The sequence below is a fragment of the Rhinolophus hipposideros genome, assembly GCF_964194185.1.
Source record: "Rhinolophus hipposideros genome assembly, chromosome: 15".
Classification (NCBI taxonomy): Eukaryota; Metazoa; Chordata; class Mammalia; order Chiroptera; family Rhinolophidae; genus Rhinolophus; species Rhinolophus hipposideros.
This window is the reverse complement of record NC_138061.1, coordinates 40,144,710-40,165,395: the sequence shown is the minus strand read 5'-3', so window position 1 is coordinate 40,165,395 and position 20,686 is coordinate 40,144,710. Positions and strand designations below refer to the sequence as shown.

At 36.9% G+C, this 20,686-nt stretch overlaps 1 protein-coding gene across 15 annotated transcripts in view; it reads left to right on the top strand.

Moving 5' to 3' along the window:
* Positions 1 to 20,686, top strand: part of SLC16A9 (solute carrier family 16 member 9) — a 54,722-nt gene that overhangs the window by 26,014 nt on the left and 8,022 nt on the right. For 13 of the 15 annotated variants that reach the window (XM_081075124.1, XM_081075138.1, XM_081075134.1 and 10 more), the window contains 3 exons: positions 1,729 to 1,961; positions 11,297 to 11,440; positions 20,059 to 20,154. In XM_081075124.1, the coding sequence (XP_080931250.1) occupies positions 1,766 to 1,961; positions 11,297 to 11,440; positions 20,059 to 20,154 (436 nt within the window). In that variant the 5' untranslated portion in view covers positions 1,729 to 1,765. The remainder of the gene's footprint in view (positions 1 to 1,728; positions 1,962 to 11,296; positions 11,441 to 20,058; positions 20,155 to 20,686) is intronic. The other 2 variants (XM_081075129.1, XM_081075130.1) reach the window with 1 other exon arrangement.

The following is a 20,686-nucleotide window of genomic DNA, read 5'->3' as shown; positions in this document are numbered from 1 at the left end:
AGATCAATGGAACAAAACAGAAAATCCAGAAATATGTCCACATAAACCCTAGAATTAGATAAGCATTCCAAATGCCTTTTCACTTATGAAATGACACACAACATTCAGAGAATGCTGAGAAATGCACATTAAAACTATAATGAAATACTGTTTTAAAGCCAACAAATTGACAAAGGTCCAAAATTTTCACAACATACCTCAAATTGCTGGGGATGATATAAAGTGATTCAATCCCTTGAAACCAATTTGGTAATACTAATTACAATTGCAAATGTACATAGCCTCTGACTCAGCAATTCCTCTTTTGGAATTTACCTAACAGATATGCATATATGCAAAAAGAGATATGTATATATAAGGTGAGTCACTGCAGCACTATTTTTCGTTGTCAGCCACAGGTGACTGGTTAAAGAGTTAAGTGAATGCCCCATACGGGAACACAACGCAGCAGAAAGAAAAGAATAAGGAAGGTCGCTATTCTGATGTGAAGGATTTTCAAAATGTTTGTCAAGGGAAAGAAAGCAAGACACATACAAATGTATATACCATGCTATTTTTTGTGTGTAAAATATTAGAGGAAATCTGTATGTGAGTTACAAATGTATGCATAAACCTTTGAAGGATATAAAACAAACAAGACTCATTGGTTACCTGTGGAGGATATGGAAGTTAAGCAGGAATTACGTAGATGAAGACTGTATTCCTTTTGTCATTTTTTTTTCATTTTTGAACCCTGTGAATGTTTTGTCTATTTAATAAGTAAATAAACAAATGTATAGTCATATGGTGAGGTAGCCATATATAGTCATATGACTATATTGTCAGAGAGAGAGAGAGAGAGAGGGAGAGAGAGAGAATAAGGATGTTTGGAGTCTCTCTATATAATGATAGGGAAAGATCTCTAAGGGTGTTAAGTGACTAAAAACAAGGCATGGAATGGAATGTACAATATTCTACTTTTTGTCAAAAATAAAACACACGGAAATCTAAGACGATTTGCTTAATTTTGCTTGTATATGCATAAAGAAACTCTGGCAGGATACTCAGGTTGGTGAGCATTGTGATGTGCTGCCAGTTCCCCTGCAGACGCCCTTCAGGAATGGAAGATTTCATGCTCAGCCACTGTGAGGGCTGCTGGGAGGTGCCTCCAGCTGACAGTCCTGTGGGGATTGATGGCCTCTTCCGAAGAGAGTCACCTCATCCTGATCAACATGGGGTTGTGACGGGCCAGCTCCCCATGCCCAATTCAGGGCAACTCTGAAGTGTCATCCCAGCTTTAGAAATTCCTTTTCTTCACACCGGATGGCAGCTTACCTTCTCCCTCGGCTGTCTATTCCCTTTCATAGGAAGAAAGCACTCTGAATAAACCTTGCTAAGAGTCTACTTCCTGGGGAACCCAGCATGTGACCAGAGACCAAAAACAGTGATTTCCAGTGGCTGGATAAGGGTGGGAATGTGGTCAGTGAGGAGAGGGTTGGGAAGGAGACTTTTCTCTTTATGCCTTTTTATAATTAAAAAAAAATTTTGAGCCATGTGGTTCTATTACTTATTCGAATCATAAATAAAAAATCTAAAGTTAACTTGATGTATCAGTGATATTTTATGCTTTTCCACATGTGTTTTTTGAGAACCTCTTTTATGTTTCAATTTAGAAAGATATTTTTAATCCAAAATACTGTGTTTCACTGGTCTCTAAAAGCTTTTTCTTTTCTGTTTGTTTTTGTTTAGGACCTACAGAGAATACCCTTCTTGATTTTGCCTGACAATGGAAATTAAAAAGTCACCTGATGGTGGATGGGGCTGGGTGATTGTGCTTGTCTCCTTCTTTACTCAGTTTCTGTGTTATGGATCCCCGATAGCAGTTGGAGTCTTGTACATAGAATGGCTGGACGCTTTTGGTGAAGGAAAAGGAAAAACAGCCTGGGTCGGATCCCTTGCCAGTGGAGTGGGTTTGCTTGCAAGTAAGTGGGTACATTCATGCTTCTCCTTACTCTCACTCTTTAATCATCTAATTACATGTGTTGCATCATTAATACTGTGCAAGACGTAAGAGGCTATTTGTTTTTAAAGTATAACACATATTTTCCTGACTTCATTGAGATTATACAACTGCTCTTTCACTGTAATGAATCTGTTTGAAAATATAAGAATTCTATAAGATATTCACTCCTTTACTCATGTATTTGCTACAATGTGCCAGGCAGTGTGCTGCATGCTGAATGTGAAAAGAGGAACAGCAAAACATATTGTTCCTGCCCGTAAGAGGCTCAGTAGTGATTCCCGTCATCTTTACAGAGAACAAGAGAGGGGTTTGTATTTTCCTGTTAAGGATTAAAATCACATGACACTTCAATTTCTGGAGTAAGAGTTTGAACTTGCCTATAATATTTAGTGACTATCAGTCTAACTTACTTGGAACTATTTAAGCCTGAATGTGCTAAAATCGTGCCCTAGATGGGGTCAGTAGCCCTCGGGTCTCTTCCTTTTTTCTATGAACTTGACATAGTTTGTTGAGCAAATCACAATCTCAGTTCTTCTGAATTGGGAATTACTGTAGGTTTCTTCTGGGGAAACTAGGGACGTTGAATGTGGTAATTTGTAAGGTATTTTTCATCTCCAAAATGATTTCATGAAAACAAAATACAGTAGCCATTCCTTCTATTAAATATGTTGTCTTCTCTGAATACTAAAGGGGACTTCTTAAGACGAAATAAAACAAAGCAAAAACAGTTGCTTCCAACTGATGTATTATTACCTTGTTAAATTAAAACCGAGACTTGATCCTAATAACTATGTACAGTAACAGATGGGTACTAGATTTATTGTGGTGATCACTTTGTAAGTTATAGAAATGTTGAATCACTATTTTGTATACCTGAAACTAATACAATATTGTATGTCAGCTATAATTAAAAATAAAATTAAAAAATATATACATTCATCTAACTTAAAAAGTAAAAAACCCCAGGACTTGAAAAACAATGCTGGATCATCTGGCCATGAAATTAAACATTACCAAACAAATGAAAATAATACTGTCATGTTTGCCCAAGATTTGTTTAAAAGGGTCTCAGTGAGCAGATATTCAGAGAACAAAGCTTCTTTTCACAAAGTCTTTCTGGGTAGAAGTTGAGGGTTCAGGGAAGCTGAGATCTCCTTACAGACGAGTGGGGCATTGGTGGTGAGAGCTGAGGTTGAGACTCTGAAAACTGAACTGCAGCTCTCCACTTTCTCTAAATTCATGCTGGATCAAGAGCCAGGAACAGCTCCCTTTACTTCTAGGCAGGATCGGTTACGTAATTTGCAGGCCACAGTGTAAAATAAAAATGTAGGGCTCCTTGTTTAAAAAAAAAAATTAAGAATTTCAAGACAGCAACAGAAAGTGCAATAAATTCAGTGTGTGGCCCATCTAAGAGCTGAGACCTATGCAATTGCGTAGGTCACAAGCCCATGAAGCCAGCCCTGCTTGGGGCTGGAGAGATAGAACATTCCACCAAAGTTCAGAGGAGACAATAAATAAGAGGGGGAGCATTGGTCTTCAGTCAGAGACTAATTCATGTCCTGGCTCTGCCACTATTTAGCTGAGGGACCTTGGGCAAATCACTTGAATTATGTCATCAACTAGGTTGAGGAAGCACTTGGACTAGCTAATCAAAGCTTTCAAAGATGATCATAGACTAAGGAGACCAAACGGTTCAAGAATGAAGAAATGGCGGGGGGTGGTGGGAATGATGGCTGAAGAGCTACCACTTAATGGATGTGTGTGTGTGTGTGTGTGTGTGCACACTTTGGATGGTGTCTACTGAACATACGTGATATTGGCCCCCCTTGGCTCTTTATAGCATAAATTAAGGGACAAATCCTGAAAACTATGGTAATATCATATTAGCCAGAGGTGTCTAGCAGTGTGTGAGCCACATTAACCCTTTGTTGAAAACTTTGTTCTACAGACAAACAGGTCAATAGTACCTTGAAAAGTATTAGGTTGGTGCAAAAGTAATTGCAGTTTAAAAGGTTAAAATTATTGCAAAAACTGTAATTACTTTTGCACCAACTTATATATCTCATGTTGGTGACTCAGATGGTTGTCAGTAGTTCTTGACCAGAAAATTTCAGCACATAATCACTTGGATTCGACACTCAGATATTCTAATTCAGTTAGTTTATGAGGGAGTCCAGGTATGTGAATTTTTTTCAAAGCTTCAAAAGTGATTTTCAGTTAGAACCCACCACTGGTTTAAGCCCCCTTATTTGGATTTCAATCTTGCACTATGTGATAATTCTCTGATGTATGATTTGCTTTGACTTATTTGTAAAGGGAATTACTGTAGGTTTCTGCTTGGGTGTGGCACTGCTTATGCCATGCTAATCATGAAAAATAAATTGTGTCCTATGGTCCTGGTTCTGGTGAGGTGTTGGTGAAAAATACGCATAAATGGACATCTTTGCATCCTTTTTGTAAAATACAATTTGTACGTATGTGTTTACATTTGTATATACGTATTTTTGATAAAAGATGGGCTTTACATATATATGTAAAATGTACAGGTGCTTTTATTTTTTTCTTTTTTTAGATTATAACAAAATTTATTATAGGGTAATAAACTTCTGGGAAGATTAACTGAACGGAAAAGTCTGAACGGAAAAGACAACTCAGCAGCACAGATTATTCTCCGCTAATAGACCCCTGTCACTGTAGTATAGTGTAACTTGGGTACTAATGACTGACAGCACAAAGGGACAAAGAATACAGTAGCCCCAGGCACCATACCTCATCTCCTGGTGGTCTTGTGATAGAAGATTGTTTATAATCAGTACTATCATACAGGTGCTCTTAAATTCAGGAGTATGTATGCATTACTTGAGTCTAAAAAGCCAATTTCCTACCTGGCTTGTGTGGGGATGGAGGGTAGTTCCAGAAATCTTCATTTTCACTGGCTCCCCAGATAATTCTGATACAGGCCGGATGTATCATAGCTGAGAAAAATGAGTTATTTTCTTTATTCAGTTTTGTCCAGAGAAGGTGTCATCTTTGACCTGTTCTCTGATCTGACCTCTGGAGCTTTATAATTGAGCAAGGCACAGCAGAATAAGTACAATTGCCAGGCAGCACACAAATTCTATTTTTCACGTTCTTGTCCCTTAAGCTCTCTAAGTGCCCCTGGTGGGCCTAGCTCAATACCAGCCACTTTCACTTACCTGATCTTAGTTGTTCCTCGTATTGATGCACTAAGGTAGGTGTTATTATTCTCAGGTGTGGTGACCTACCCAGTCTGAAGCACATTTTCTAAGAGAAAGTGACACCTGAGTCCCAGTTTTTCTAAACTGTTAAGCCTGTTTCTTCCTCTTTACATTGGAGATAATACAAGTACTACCTTATATGAATGTTGTGTAGAATGAATGAGATATTGCTTGACATATGGTAAGTGCTCAAGAACTATCAGTTACTAGAGAACCAGAATCACCCACAAATAAAATTACTCTCCCAAGCAGTTCCAACCAAACTGTAGAATCTATTAGGTTGGTGCAAAAGTAATTGTGGTTTTGCAATTATTTTCGACCTTTTAAGCCACAATTACCTTTGCACCGAACCTAATACTAAAGAAAGGGACCCTTCAGGATGAAAGACAAAGATGTTTCTAAGGGGTTGGCAGGAGGGAGAGCTGAGACTCTGCCAAGGTTATGTCTAAGCAGCTGTGATTTAAAGGTCCTCCCTTGTCTCTGGTGAACCTAGATTTGGACAGTAGCCAGAGGAGCATATTCAAATTATGAAAAGACAGTAGTTTGTAGCTTTATACTCTCCATAATCTTAATTCCTTCTCTTTGGAACTTGAGTGATTGAAGAGAAAAAACATCTTCCTCTGGCCTGTACAAACTGGTGATCCTCAGGGTGAATAATGCTGAGTGTCCAGCATCCTACCTCTCTGGGCTATACATTGTGACCAAACTCACCATCATTACGTCCATCCATAGAGTCTCCTCTCCTCTGTGCTATGGATGCCATGATAGAAGACATCATCCGTGTTTTTAAGGGGTCTGTTGTCTCAGGGAAGAGACAGCAAAAGGGTTACTGTTAATTTGAGACATCACAAATACAAAGGAGAATGGCAAGGGCAAGGCAATCTCTGGAGTATTACAGGGACAGGTTGTGAGGTGGGCCAGATGGGAGGATGGGTTGTGGTCAGGGAAAGGGCAGTCCATGCAGACTCCTTCTGCAAAGACCTGAAGTCTGCACAGTGGCTGACACATTCTGGTAGGGTAAGTTTGTCTGGAGAAGGAGAGATTGTGTTGGGAGGTGGGATGGTCATTCTCCAGTTATTCAAACACTAATGTAGGTATTGCTTTGAAGGTATTTTATAGATGTGCTCAAAGTCCATAATTAGTTGACTTTAAGAAAGGAAGATTATACTAGATAATTTGGGTGGACCTGATTCAATCTGTGGAAAGGCCTTAAGAGCAGAAATAGCTTTTCCAAAAGAAGAAATTCTGCCTTTGGCCAACACTTCAGCCTGTGCCAGGGAGTTCTGACCTGCCTTTTCTGACAGGCTGTAAGTGTCTAGCCAGACCCCACAATCAAACAAGCCAATTCCTCGCAATAAACCTCTTAATATACATCTTCTGTTTCTGTTTCTCTGGCTGAAACCTGAACGATACAGAAGGAATGAAAGGTAACTGAACTGGAGAGCTACCATGACCTTGCATTGTTTTAAAATGAGCTTGAGTACTCTTTGGTTAGATGTCACTTTTTAAGTTCAAGAAAGGTGGGGCCATTTTTTTCAGACCACAGAGTTGCTGAAACAGCAAGGAGATCTTTTGTTTCTCCAAAGTGCCCTCAAACTGCTAATGAGTCAGTAAATCTATCGCCAAGTTAATCTAGTGAGTCAGCATGACCAACAGGCTTGCCCAATGAGTTGTGAGTGCTGGCAGAGCGGGGTTTGACATATCTCTATGAGTTTGCCCCCAAGCACTGCTAACTCTTTCAAGTGGCACTGAATTTCTGCCTCCTACAAGGATTCTGTTACACCAACCAGTTGCCAGTGGGCTAGGCAGATCCAGGATTGGTGAGAAGAATGGCAGGTTTTGGTTAAGCTTTCTGTCATCACTATGTAAGGCCTCCAAACCTACCAACAAGCAAGGCAATCAACACTATACACGAGATAAAGGATTTAAGTGGGTGTGGCTCCTTAGTGCCTTTTTCCCCCCCAGGGAGATGATGAATTTAAAATTCCTGGTCTCAGCAGGATGAAGGAGTAAGTGACCTGCTCTTTTGTTATGCTCCCAGCATTAAGGTAGAGGTGTAGGACTTTCGTGGGCCCAGTTTGCTCTACTAGGAAATCCTTCTTCCTCTGCCGGCACACAACCTGGCAATTGCCATATTTTACTTCTTACTATGCCATCAGCCTACTTACCGTTTCTGCAGCACACCTGGCCCTCCGACTACTTTTGGAACTTTCTGAAACTTTTTGAGAGAGAGAAAGGGCATGGAAGTTTATTTATTTCCGGAAGAGAATAATTTCTTTCTCAAAGCTACTGACTAGTAAGGACAGATTGGAAAACCACATTATGGTTCTGTTCCCTCCACGTCGAAAGTCTTTTCGCCCCTTTTGTCAACACAACCATACTTCACAACCTAGTCCAAGGCTCAGTTTCTTGGCCCCTGGTGATCTCTTCTTTCTGAAATCTCAAAACCCATGATCTGAACCTTTCTTTTGGTGCTTATTGCCCATGGCCTTAGGTTTTGGTATGTGTTGGTTATGCCTTCTGGCCTAAGTCCTGGATAGTGTGTGGTCTTCTCCGTGCCCTCTTCTATCATGATTTGGCACTATTGCTGTGAGCTCCAATACAGTGGACCCCAGCCACTTCGCGGTTATGAAATATGGCTAGTTCAAGTTAGATGTGCGGTAAGTATAACATGACAAATGCACACTGGATTTCAAAACAAAGGTACATTAAATATCTCATTAATAATATTGAAGTGTTCAAATGATACTGTTTTTGGTATAATATGTTAGATAAAATTTATTATTAAAATTAACTTACCTCTTTTTATTTTTCTAGTGTAGCTACTAGGAAGTTTAAAATTCCTTATGTGGCTTATATATGTGACTCCTTCTATTTCTATTGTGTAGTGCTGCTCTAATGGATGCTTGGTAAACACTGAAGGAATATCAGTGATCAAATATTTACATTTTTTTGATTAATGCAGATCTAAATTTAAAGTTACGAACATACTTTTGAATTTTAACAAGTGTTTTCTTCCTCCATGCTATTTTTTTAACAGCCAGCAAAAGTTTAACTCTGTTGTTGCTTCCCAAATTACCCTGAAGGGCTGAAGGAGACAATTTCATCACTTACTTATAGATCTTTCTGACTTCCTTAAAATGACTCATTCTTCTCATTTTCTAATTCATAACAAAACACTTTTTCAGTTAGTGTTTTCATAAATTTGGTATTTCGGATGGATTTTCCTGTTAAAATACTGGCACAGAATATCCCCTTCTGTCATATGAATACATCAGTCTACTCTTCTGCACTGCTTCACAGTAGAGTAGACCTGAAATGACGGGTCAGTTCATGACCAGGGAGGGGTGTGGGACAGCCACAGATATTGAAACCTGTGAATTTCTTCAGTGGTTATAACCTGGCCTTAAATATGCACTCAAGAGATTCTCTGGTACAGAGAGAGAGAGAAAGGGCATGGAAGTTAATTTATTTCCGGAAGAGAATAATTTCCCTTATCTGTAGGGGATATGTTCCAAGATTCCCAATGGATGCCTGAAACCATGGATAATACTGAACTGTATATGTACTATTTTTTTCTATAAATACATTCCTGTCATAGTTTAATTTATAAATTGGACATAGTAAAAGATTAAGAACAATAACTGATATTAAAATAGAGCAATGATAATAATATACTGTAATAAAAGTTATGTGAATGGCTTTGGGGCCATTATTAAGTAAAACAAGCGTTACTTGAACACAAGCACCGTGATGCTGAGATAATCTGATAACCAAGATGGCTACTAAGTGACTCTAATGGGCAGAGAGTATCTGCAGCATGGATATACTGGACAAAGGGTTGATTCACGTCCCAGGTGGGACAAAACAGGATGGTGAGAGATTTCATTATGCTACTCAGAACGGTATGCAATTTAAAACTTATAAATTGTTTCTTTCTGGAATTTTCCATTTAATGTTTTCAGGCACATGAAACATTGACTGATGGTAACTGCAGATAAGGCGGGGCTACTGTAACGGGCAAGAATGTTGGGCTTGGGGTCATTGGATCCTGGCTCTCCCACATACTAACAATGAGATTACAGATAGAGTACTTCATTTTTCCATTTGAGGTTTCTTAAAACATTTCTTCATTGAAGTAAAAGATATACACAGAAAAGTGTACACATCATGAGAGGGTAGCTCGATGAATTTTTCACAAACTATGCATGTAAATGAACACATTTACGTCAAGAAAGAGAACATTAACAGTACCCTGGAAGTTGGGCTTTCCTCATTTCTGGTTATAATTCCCTATGCCCTACAAAAGACAACCACTATTCTGACTTCTAATCATTGATTAGTTTTGCCCTTGTTTGGGAACTTTTTAGAATTGGAATTACACGATATGTACTTTTTTGTGTTGGGTGCCCTTCACTTCACATATGTTTGTGAGATACATTTTATCTCTATATGCAATTGTAGGTCATTCATTCTCACTGCCATACAATAGTCTGTTGTATGAATATACCAGAATGGACCTGTCCATTCTACTGCTAATGAACATCAGGGTTTCTAGGTTTTGGCTACTACGAAAAGTTCTGCCATGAGCATTTATTTATGTATATAAGTTTGGATGCAGTTCTTTCTGTTGGGTGTATCTATTTGTTTCTATTTGGTATGTACATAGAAGTGGACCTACTAGGTTATACAGCATGCTATGTTCAGCTTTAGCAGGTAATCCCAGAAGTTTATAAGAGTTGTGATCACTCCACTCCCTTGTTGACATGATTGTCTGTCGTTAGCCACCTGGTGAGTGTGCTTTTTAAAAATTGGAGATAATAATTTATACATTATTGTTGAAAGGTTGTTGTCAACTCAATTAAGGTATACTTCTCTTTGCTTGCAAATAGCCTGAGCTCTTTCTTGTACCATGGGCTTGGAGAACCTCTCTGAGCTTCTGTTTTCTTCCATGTAAATGAGACTGTTGGGCTGAATAACCCTTAGTATCCTTTTATTTTCTAATATACTAAGCTCTGTAGTCGTAGGTGCTTCCCAGGTACAATGCTAAAGGGAAAGAATTTCACTAGCACTTAATTCCTATTACAGGAGAAGTTGCCCACTTATGTACAGAACAGGTCCAGGTAATGGTCACTTTTGCCTGTAAGTCAGCAGCGTGATTTCTCCCCCAAATTCCAGGTTACACATGGAATGAAGGACAGTGGTACTGACAGACTCGTGCCTGGATGGGTAGTGTGGTCCTCCATTTGGCCCCACCTGCCAGAATATTCTCTAGAAAGGGAGTAACCACCACACCCAACCTCATCCCTCTACAGGGTTTCTATAGGTTTTATTCAGTCAATCAACACATCTATTTTCATCCTAATAATAGGATTGGCGTTGTGCAGGAAAGGAGCACTGGATAGGAAAGATAAACGAGACAAAAATCCTCAGAATAGTATGAAGGTTAAGACGGTGGTCTCGGGAGTCAGGCTACCTGGGTTTTTACTTCCTCCTCGGTTCCTGTGCTGGTGGAGGCTGCGGCTGCCACTCCCATCACTAAAGAATAAGCATTGATTAGGCACTTACTTGTGCCAGGCCTTGTGATCAGCTTTGAATCTGTGTTCTCATTTGTCTTCACAATAACAATATGAGGGGGGCACTGTTATGAATCCAATTTGCTGATGAAGAAACTGAGGCACAGAGAGATCAAATAAGTTGCCTGAGATCAGTCAGCAAGTTGCAGAGTTCAAATTTGAAGCAAGTCTGACTCTAGAATCCCCATTGCTTAACTATGTGTCCTTACCATCTTGAAATTATAATTTCCTTATCAAAAAAAAAAATGAGGATAACAATAGTTTCTACTTCCCTGGGCTCTAGTAAGATTAAAACAAAATGAGATTATTTATGTGAAATACTTGCATAGTATCCCGCACATAGTAAATATACAGTAGATGTTTATTATTACTGTTTTTATTTTATGATGGGAAGAATCATTTTACATTTATGATGGGATGGATAATATGATTGTGTAAAGGCGATTACTGTTAAGTGAATATTTCATTTATTGTTTTAGGTCCTATCTGCAGCCTCTGTGTCTCATCTTTTGGAGCAAGACCTGTGACCATCTTCAGTGGTTTCCTGGTGGCTGGCGGCCTAATGTTGAGTGGTTTTGCGCCCAATATCTACTTTCTGTTTTTTTCCTATGGCATTGTCGTAGGTAAGAAACCAGGTCACTATAACTTTTCTAAGCTTCAGGAGTTAATCAGCATTTTACCAAAGTTAGGTTTATTATTCAGTTAATCGAAGGAGTAAAAATGGTCAGTTATAACTTCCAACAGCCACTTCACCAAAAATTGTTGTGTTAGTAAAAGGTCTACCAGTGAATCAAAATATTTGAAAGGATGATCATGTTTTAACAATGCACATGATGTTTTCTTGAAAGGCACAGGAAAGTTTTTCATTTCAGCACTTGTCTCTAAAGCACAAAAAAGGAAAAAAGAGGGGAGAGCATGAGACGTACATGTGACTGACATCTGTCACTTCACACTGATTTAGGAAAAGGTCTCTTTTATGTTGGGTGGTTAAGCAGGACTATATTGAGTTTTTTGTGTTCTAAGTATCCTTCTGTTCCACACCATCTGTCACCAAGGCCCTGATCACAAAGTTCCAGCAGAAATAAAATGTGGATTGTAAAGTGCATTATTATTATTATTCTTAAAAGATAAGCATGAAAGAAGAAGACTGAGTGGTGGGGATGATGGATGATGATCTTGGTTAGAGTTGAGGAAAAGTAGAGGGCTTGGGGCCTGAGAGCACTGACAGTTTGTATTTTGGATGGTGGGAGGTTGGGGGATGCTTTTGTGATGTACTGTACTAATTATATATAATGTTAAATGTCACCAGACTCAGTATTCCAAAAGCTGCTGGTAGGGAATTTGAAAAGATGACTCCAGCTTTCAGTTTTTTCTTAGTGTCTGAAACAACCTAATTTGTTAAATACCAATATTCCTTTATTTTATTTGAGACTATTTCCCCAGTAATAAATAATAGAAAAAAACAGCAGATAATATTCACTGAGTACTATGGGCCAGGCTGTGTGCTAAGTACTTTATCTGATCTCATTTAATCTTCACAAGAACCTATTTTAAGGAGAGGGAAAATAAAGCTCAGAGAAGTGAAATCACTAACTAAAGCCACATAGCTAGGAGACCTGGGGTTGGATCCACTCAGTATGAAACCACGTCCTGACTCTCACATTTTTGTAATTATTTGTAGTGATTTTAGAACTCTTAAAGTTTATTTTAAAATTAATTATGTACCTTAATACTACTCAGATCTTAATCTAAATAAGTAGGTCACTTGTTAGTTCTTTTGAGAGAAGATAATGTATGTTTGGTATTTTACATTCCCTATAATGCTTAATACAGTTTTGAACCTGTAGTTGCAAATATATTAAACCCTTGTGTAAAATTTGAGATAATCATTTTGCCTTCTTGTCTAAAATCATAAAACTGTAGATATCTGTGTTTATGCACAAATGGGATTTTTCCTTTTAGAACATTGGATTATTTCTTTTAGGACAAAAAGAACCAATTATTCCTTTTAGGACAAAATTCCTTTTAGGATTATACTTTATTCCTTTTAGGATTTACATAGAATATTGATTCATTATGCCATTGGTATGATTTGGGCATTTTCCCCAAACTCTGAACTAACCATTTGAAATTTCATAGTTTTACTCCTATTCATGGTTTCAAGGCTAATCTAGGGAAGGGCTTTGTGAATACATACCCAAAGTTGTCACTGACATAAAAATTGACAAAAACTGAGTAATACCATAGCATTTGCATTATGTATAGATAAAAATGAATTTTTAAAAAGAACAAAATTAGCTGATATTGTCTAAGATATATATACATTTGATTGTGTCAGAAGAATATTTAAGACTATATATAGAAAGAAAAAGACAAAATTAACTAGCTCCCATAACTAAATTTAAAAATTTCTGTAGCAATGGAAAGAGCTTTACCAATTTGAGAAACTGATTTTAATTTGAGTCATGTTATTGGAACTGTTCAATACTAGGTGATCCTCTTCCCCTATGAATCCAAGATCTTCAATTAACTAGATAGGATTTGGTACTGGTCTTGATGTACGCTTTTGGCTGTAGATAGTGGTGGTGATGGGGTTACAGGGCTTCCATTTGGCTTTCCCCACTACGATAATTCTTACTCCACTGGCCAAGGAACAATGTAGGGGGTTATACAAACTAACAGGTACGTGTGCTCCAATTAAATATCAGGAGCTAGGGAAATGACTGTTGGGTGGGTCCATGAACTCAGAGGACGCACTGTGAGCCAGACTTGGGCCATGATCCTATGTATTACTTGACCCCAATGTGACCCCACTCTTAGGGTAGACCATGTAAATGCCTCAGGTCCCTTATGAACAATGACAGCTTGTACCCTGTGTCCAACAATGCTGAAAACATATCCTGCATTCTCTAGTATACGATTACTTAAATAGAAGCTGTAGTTCTTTGGGGGGAAAGAGGCAGGGTATCATTATCTACCTACTTGTCATAGTGTTTGTTGCCATGTCCTTTCCAGCCTGTTCTTCAGTTAATGGATTATGGATCAGAAAGCAGGCTCAGATCTGGAGAATATATATGACTCTGATTTGGCAATAGGTTTTGAATTCCTGCAACTAAGAGGAAATTGTCAGAGAGACCACTGGGTTTGGGGTCAGGAAACACAGGTTCTGTGAGCTTGAGCAAGCCCTCTTCATCTCCACAAATGGTGGTCCCCTCATCTGTGAAGGCAGACCTACTTCACATAGGTCTTGTGAGGATTACGTGAAGTCAAGCAAAATATAAATAAAAAGACAAGTTGGATTTATATAACAGATTAAAGAATATAGTAAAAGAAATTAAATTTATGTTACGTTTAATTATGATATAAAAGATCAAAAGAATACTGAAATGTGTTAATTGGCACAATTCTGTTTTAATTAATAAAAAAAAACAAACCTCGCTCACTCTGGTAATTATTGGGGCCCTTAATACTATAGTTGACTTCTTTGTGTTTTTATTTCCTCAAGAAGCTCATAGTATAGGGCTCATAGAATATTTGTGGGATAAATAGATGGGATAACAATGAACAATGACACTTCCATCTGTTACCATTTGAAGTAGAGTATCCAATTGAAAAGGAAGTGACAGGAAATTATTACACGGTATAAATTCATTCTTCTTTCTGTATTATGAGTTCCTTACAAAAAACAAGAAAGATTCAGTCTAATGATGGCATTCATTGAGTACCAGTTCTGTGTAGAATTGTATTCTAAGCATTTTCATTTGTCTGGAGTGAATTAGATGGTCTCTTATGATAGACAATGTGGCATAGGGAAGGAGTAAGCTGTAACAGGCAGGCTCTGGGTTCAGACCATGTGGGTTAACCTTATCAGATCCACTTGACTCCAGACCAGTTACTTATCTTATTTTCTCGTTTTTAAATCTGAACATTATAATAGCATCTAACTTATAAGGTTTTGTGGATTGAAGACATAATGTAATAAATATTAGCTAGCATAACCATTATTATTAGTTTTGTGACCTTGGAAAATTATTCAATCTCTCTGGTATCTATTTTTTAATAAAATGGGACTACTATAAGTTCAGAGATATTGTGACTATTCATGAAATAATGTATATAGAGAAGCATACAGACGTATTTAATACATATTTGTTCCCTTCTCCTTAAATTTTTTTTTTGACCTCTTAGTTCAAGACCATAGCAGCAGTTTTCTTCTACTGAAGAAGCTCTATTGAATCAGAAATATTTATATAACAGATTAAAGAATATAGTAAAAGAAATTAAATTTATGCTATGTTTAATTATGATATAAAAGATCAAAAGAATACTGAAATGTGTTAATTGGCACAATTCTGTTTTAGTCTTTAACCGATATTTTAAAAAATAACATTTTGAATATATAATGTTATCTTGTTTGGTTTTTGTAGTTAAAATAAAATGACAGCTTGCCAGTTTTTAAGTGACTATAAGCCACACTGCCAAACCCGGTAATTTAGGCTCGCATTTTCTTAATAATTTCACTAAATCAGGAAAAGGAATTGTGGTAGGAGAATGTGAATGGGGTGGGAAAAGGGGGCCTAGGAAGTATTCCCTTAATGAATTGCTCATGCTTCTTCCCAATAATTTCTCTTTGCCTAGGAAGTATTCCCTTAATGAATTGCTCATGCTTCTTCCCAATAATTTCTCTTTGCTTTTCTGAAAAGCACAATTCAGAATCAATTTATTGTATTTTCTTTTTATTTTTTCTGGAACATATTGTTATTTAGCTACCTGATTACTGCTTTCTTAATATTCTCTTCTTGATTTTTGGAAAAATTTAATTTTTTCTTCGTTTGTTTTCTTGGTAACATCTGTACAGTCCATTGAGCTTGGGGAGGGGAGAAATCATGGTCATAGACAAGCTGATTCTCCTACTTTACTTCTAGCAAATAAGATAAAGTTCATTTCCTGCATATTCACTTTAGCAGTTTAACATTTATAAGCCTATTTTTTGTTTTTAATGGTTATATCATTAAAGATAGTCTTTTGAACATCTCTCATGGATGTTCAATTATAATAAAGAACTATGATTTTCTAATCAGTCTGAAGCTATAGTTACTTAATGCCATAATACTCAGGTAAAAACGAAAAAAGTATACCAATATAATGGCTATTTTTTACTACTTTATTGTATTCCAGTCACAGATACAAAATCATTTACATTTTTTTATGTCTCAATCCTTACAACTATCTTGCGAGATTGTTTTAAAGATACGGAAACTAAGAATTAGAGAGTTATGTATACTCTCAAATCCCAAAAGTCACACAGCCAGTAAGTGATTGAATTGGTATTGGAATCCACATCTGCCTGTGTCCTTAACCAGTCAGTGTCATGTTCAGTGAACTCAGGCTAAGTATAGAACGTTTAGAGCCATGTCAATCAAAAAGCAAGGCAATTGCTTTAACTTTTAAAGTTTCTAAGCAGATGTTTTAGACTAAAAACATAAACGGTACCTACGTTTGGATGTTATAAACTTATCTTTTTCAGCATCCTAAATTACATTCTCACAATTTCATTTCCAGGAGTAGATATTTATGGATTATTACATGCAATTGCCAATCCTAACCTTTGGTCATGAAGATAAATCATACTGGCTCAGCTCTTCAAACTTCCTTTCAATGCTTATTTCAAAACATACAGAGGGGAATTCTCTGAAATGACCAAGAGATAGGCCCCACCTCATAGTGACGAACTGTCCCACTTTGTCCAGGACTAAGGGGTTTTCCAGGATGTGAGACTTCTAATGGTCAAACCAGGAGAATTCTGGGCAAATCTGAATGAGTTGGTCTCCCTCCCCCACACATGCAGTCTGGATTCTGCAGCCCCACCTTTATCACTTTTTAAGACTGCCATATTAGAATGCACTGTTACTATTTTATTATAAAAATCCTGCAGGGAGAAATTTTTATATTATAAATGTAGGAGCTCGATAGATGTTTGTTTAGTTACACACAAAAATATGTATAAAATGACAGGATATTTTAAAATAATTCATAGACATTTTTCAAAATATGTACACAATTTCAAATGTTTTATTGCTGTCCCCCTAAAATTACCCAACATTCCATTTGCATGGTTTTAGTCATATGCTAGTTCCTTAGAGGTGCTTGCTTTATATATTCTGATTAAGAAGCATTTTATAATATTAGAGTGTTTTACGTCAGTTATACTTTCTTATAACTCTCTTATTAGTTTAATTGATCTAGGTATTTTTCAGTTTATAGATTAGGATTGAGAAAAGTGAGGAAATGAGGCAGTATAGTGTGATTTGCCCAAAGCACCATCCTATAATTCACAGCAGTTTTAAATTAGTTGTATCCTTTTTTCAAACCATATAATTCTAATTGTGTGTTTCTAATGATGCTAATCCTACTCCATGAATTATTCTGAAATAAAAAAAGAAAATGTTTACTGTGAGTGTGTGGTGGTAGAGCATATATGGTATAAAGTTTGGTACCAATAACATGATTTGTGCTAAGGCTCTTGCAGTTTTACTCATCTCTTTTGCGTCATCAGCATAAATGTGAATACAGTGAAAAAACAACAGAGAACATATTAGTATTATTATGAAAATAGTTTTGACATCACAAGATCTTGGGGAGTATAGGGACCTCTCTTTAATAACTGCTGGCTTAAGATCATCCTGTTATAAATGTGATGTGAGAAGGTAGCAATAATGCCACATATTCCTTTTTGAAAAGTTTAAAGAAAAGGCATTTCAAATTTCTGCTACATTAAAAAAAGTGAGACAATCTTATCTGAATCACATGGCCTTGAAATAATTTATAAAAACGTCTTTCTTTTTAGTATAAAGTTAAAAGTTTAAAAGTTGCTTTTTCAACTTTTCTGCACTGGCATTTAGTAATTAGATATGTCTTTTTATTCCTTGTCTCTAAATGCCTAATATATGGGAAAGCCCTGACAACCAAATCACAGAAAAGTAATTTCATTCCCCTTCCAAAGGCTTTCTGAAGTATAGTCTTAGGAAAGAGTGACCTTTTTTGGCTTCATAAAATTGATTATTCAGAAACAGGTCTTATTTCATGTCTTAAAGTAGTCTATATGCAGTAATGCCGACTGCTTAAATCAATCCAACCCATGTTTTAGTTAATTGGGTAGTATTTTTTTCCCTCAGTCATGCAAAAGGGTGCCTTATTTTAAAATGTTTATTTAAGTATAATTGTTTTAATCTGTCTCATTTCTTCAAGAAAACTTTGTATACAATCACAGATGATCATCTGAGTCCTGGGTTATTTTAAGTGCTAATTTCCTAGCATGTTTATGCAATATATTTGTTAAGGCCATCTGTTCTTTCTAATCATAATCCAGGTAACAATAAAAAGTAATGAAATTTATTTTAATAAGTCACCTAATAGGGCAAGGTTAAAATTTAGTTTTTTGACTACAGCTTATGTCTTGTTTATATAGTGATCGTCAAGAACAGATGATGTTGCAGAAGAAAAAGTTACGAATTAGAAGCCAGAGGCAAATTTTATGAAAAACAAACTGGGGTTATTAGGTACTTAATATGGAGGAAAAGATTAAACAATATCCTTGGAGAAGATCTTGAGATAAATATTGCCTATGGGTTTCAAGAGAGGGAAATTTAGGTGTAATGTATTTTTTTATTATAAAAATATTTCGAATTTATAGAAAAGTAGAGAACAGTATAGCAAACAACCATATGCTCACCACTTAATATAACAGTTGTTAATATTTTATTGTATTTGCTTCCTCTTTTGTGTGTGTGTGAAGATATTTTAAACTAGATTTAAAACATCATGACATTTTATTCCTAAATAAGGTTGTGTCATTGTAAGAAAGCTCAAACCTATAGAAAATTTTATAAGAGTTTATTTGAGTCAAACTGATGATTGAGCCAAACTGATGAGCTCTCAATGGATTGAGAAAATGCTCCCAAGAATGAGTTTTGCAGTTCTTTTTTATGCATTTGGATAAGGAAGCAGATTAAGGAGGTGGGGGCAAGAAAACCAGGGAAATCTCAATGATTGCATAAAAAATAAAACGAGGACATACATACTTCTGGTATATTGGTGGGTACAGGATAGTTAACATTTAACAGTTATAGTAAATAGAGATGGTATATAGGCAACAAGATCATGTGCTCCCTTGAGGGTGGTGATGCATGTGAGTAGTCTAGAAAAGAGTATTGCTTCTGACATTTCAAAGATGTGTTAACCTAGATGCACAAGAAAAATGGACAGGGCTGACTTAAGGCTAAAAATAAATCTTTTACCAAGGAAGCTAGATGTCTAGGGTGTGACTACCTACTATAACCTGCCCAATTATGAATTTATGATCAGATCACCTTGTGATTTTACTTTCAGTCACTGAGCTTGTTCAACTTATTGCCTAGCTCCTTTTTCATTCACAGTAGTTTGTATTTCTAAAAGATAAAAACTTACAAATATACATTTGACTGTGACGTGATGATGTGAGGACAACGGAGGACTGGCCCGATGGCCTTTGTTTTGCAGATTATAGTGTGCAAACTGTGTGCTCTAGCAAAATAGCTTGGGAGGATGAAGGGGATTTTATAAAATTGTTTAGAGGACGTAGAGGACGAAGAACACTAAGCTGAGGGCAAGAACTTAGACGAGAGATAAAGGTATCAAATGATCACATCTGATTAAAGTTTGCTGTTTGCTATGTGATTTAACCATTTTGTCTCTCCTCATAATGTCTTAATTTAAATTTGCATTATTTGGGGCGGCCGGTTGGCTCCGTTGGTTAGAGCACAGTGCTTTTAGCAGCAAGGTTGCCGGTTCGAGCCCCACATGGGCCACTGTGAGCTGTGCCCTCCACAGCTAGATAGAAACAACTACTTGACTTGGAGCTGAGGGGTCCTGGAAAAACACACTTAAATAAATAAAACGTTTCTTAAATAATTAAATTTGCATTATTCATTTATGCTTTAGAAATTAGATTTTTTTTTTTACTTGACCTTAACCTTAGAGCGGGTGTGAAGTGAAAACAACCTGCCCAAATGTTTCCACTGGAGCTGTACAACTAGCATTGAAGGGATCTAGGAATGAATCCATATTCTGAAGAGTTTTAGCCAGTCAGTAGCAGAATGTCCTATTGGAATTATTTCTCTCTCTTGTGTTTTTTGTTTGTTTGTTTGTTTGCATTGAAGTAATATAGCCTGACTTAATTTATGTAATATCTTCTTATGTCTAGGTCTCGGATGTGGTTTACTATACACTGCAACAGTGACCATTACATGCCAGTATTTTGACAGCCGCCGAGGCCTTGCACTTGGACTGATTTCAACAGGTACACTTTCAAAATAAGTACAGCATTGTCACCATTCAGCCTCCTAATCAAAGTTAAACTTTACCAAGCACAGATATGTTTAACCAACAACTCCCCAGCTACCATTCAGATAGCACCATTTTTTTTTTGCTTTAGTCCTAAAAGGAAATTTTCTTTTCCCCTGTAAATATGATATAGATTTCAGAAAAACTTAAGATGCATATATGAAAAACCTGGGGCATTCTATGTCCAATATAATATAGGAAAAGAAAGCACATGGGCCCAGTAAATTGAGAGTTCACATGGTGGTGAGAACCTTGCTGAAAGAAGCTGAGAACACATACGTAAAACATCTTATCCCTTGAGAAAGATCAGAGAAATCAAAGGAAAATGAATACCCCTGAATACATCTCACCGACTTATGTGCACAGCCACATGACAGGCTGTTTACTCTTGGTATTCCTTTAATAATCGAGACGATCACTGAAGCTGGGGGAGGAAAATGTTAATATAAAAGTTTCTGGACTCCCTCCGGTATTTTAAAGTGATGTTT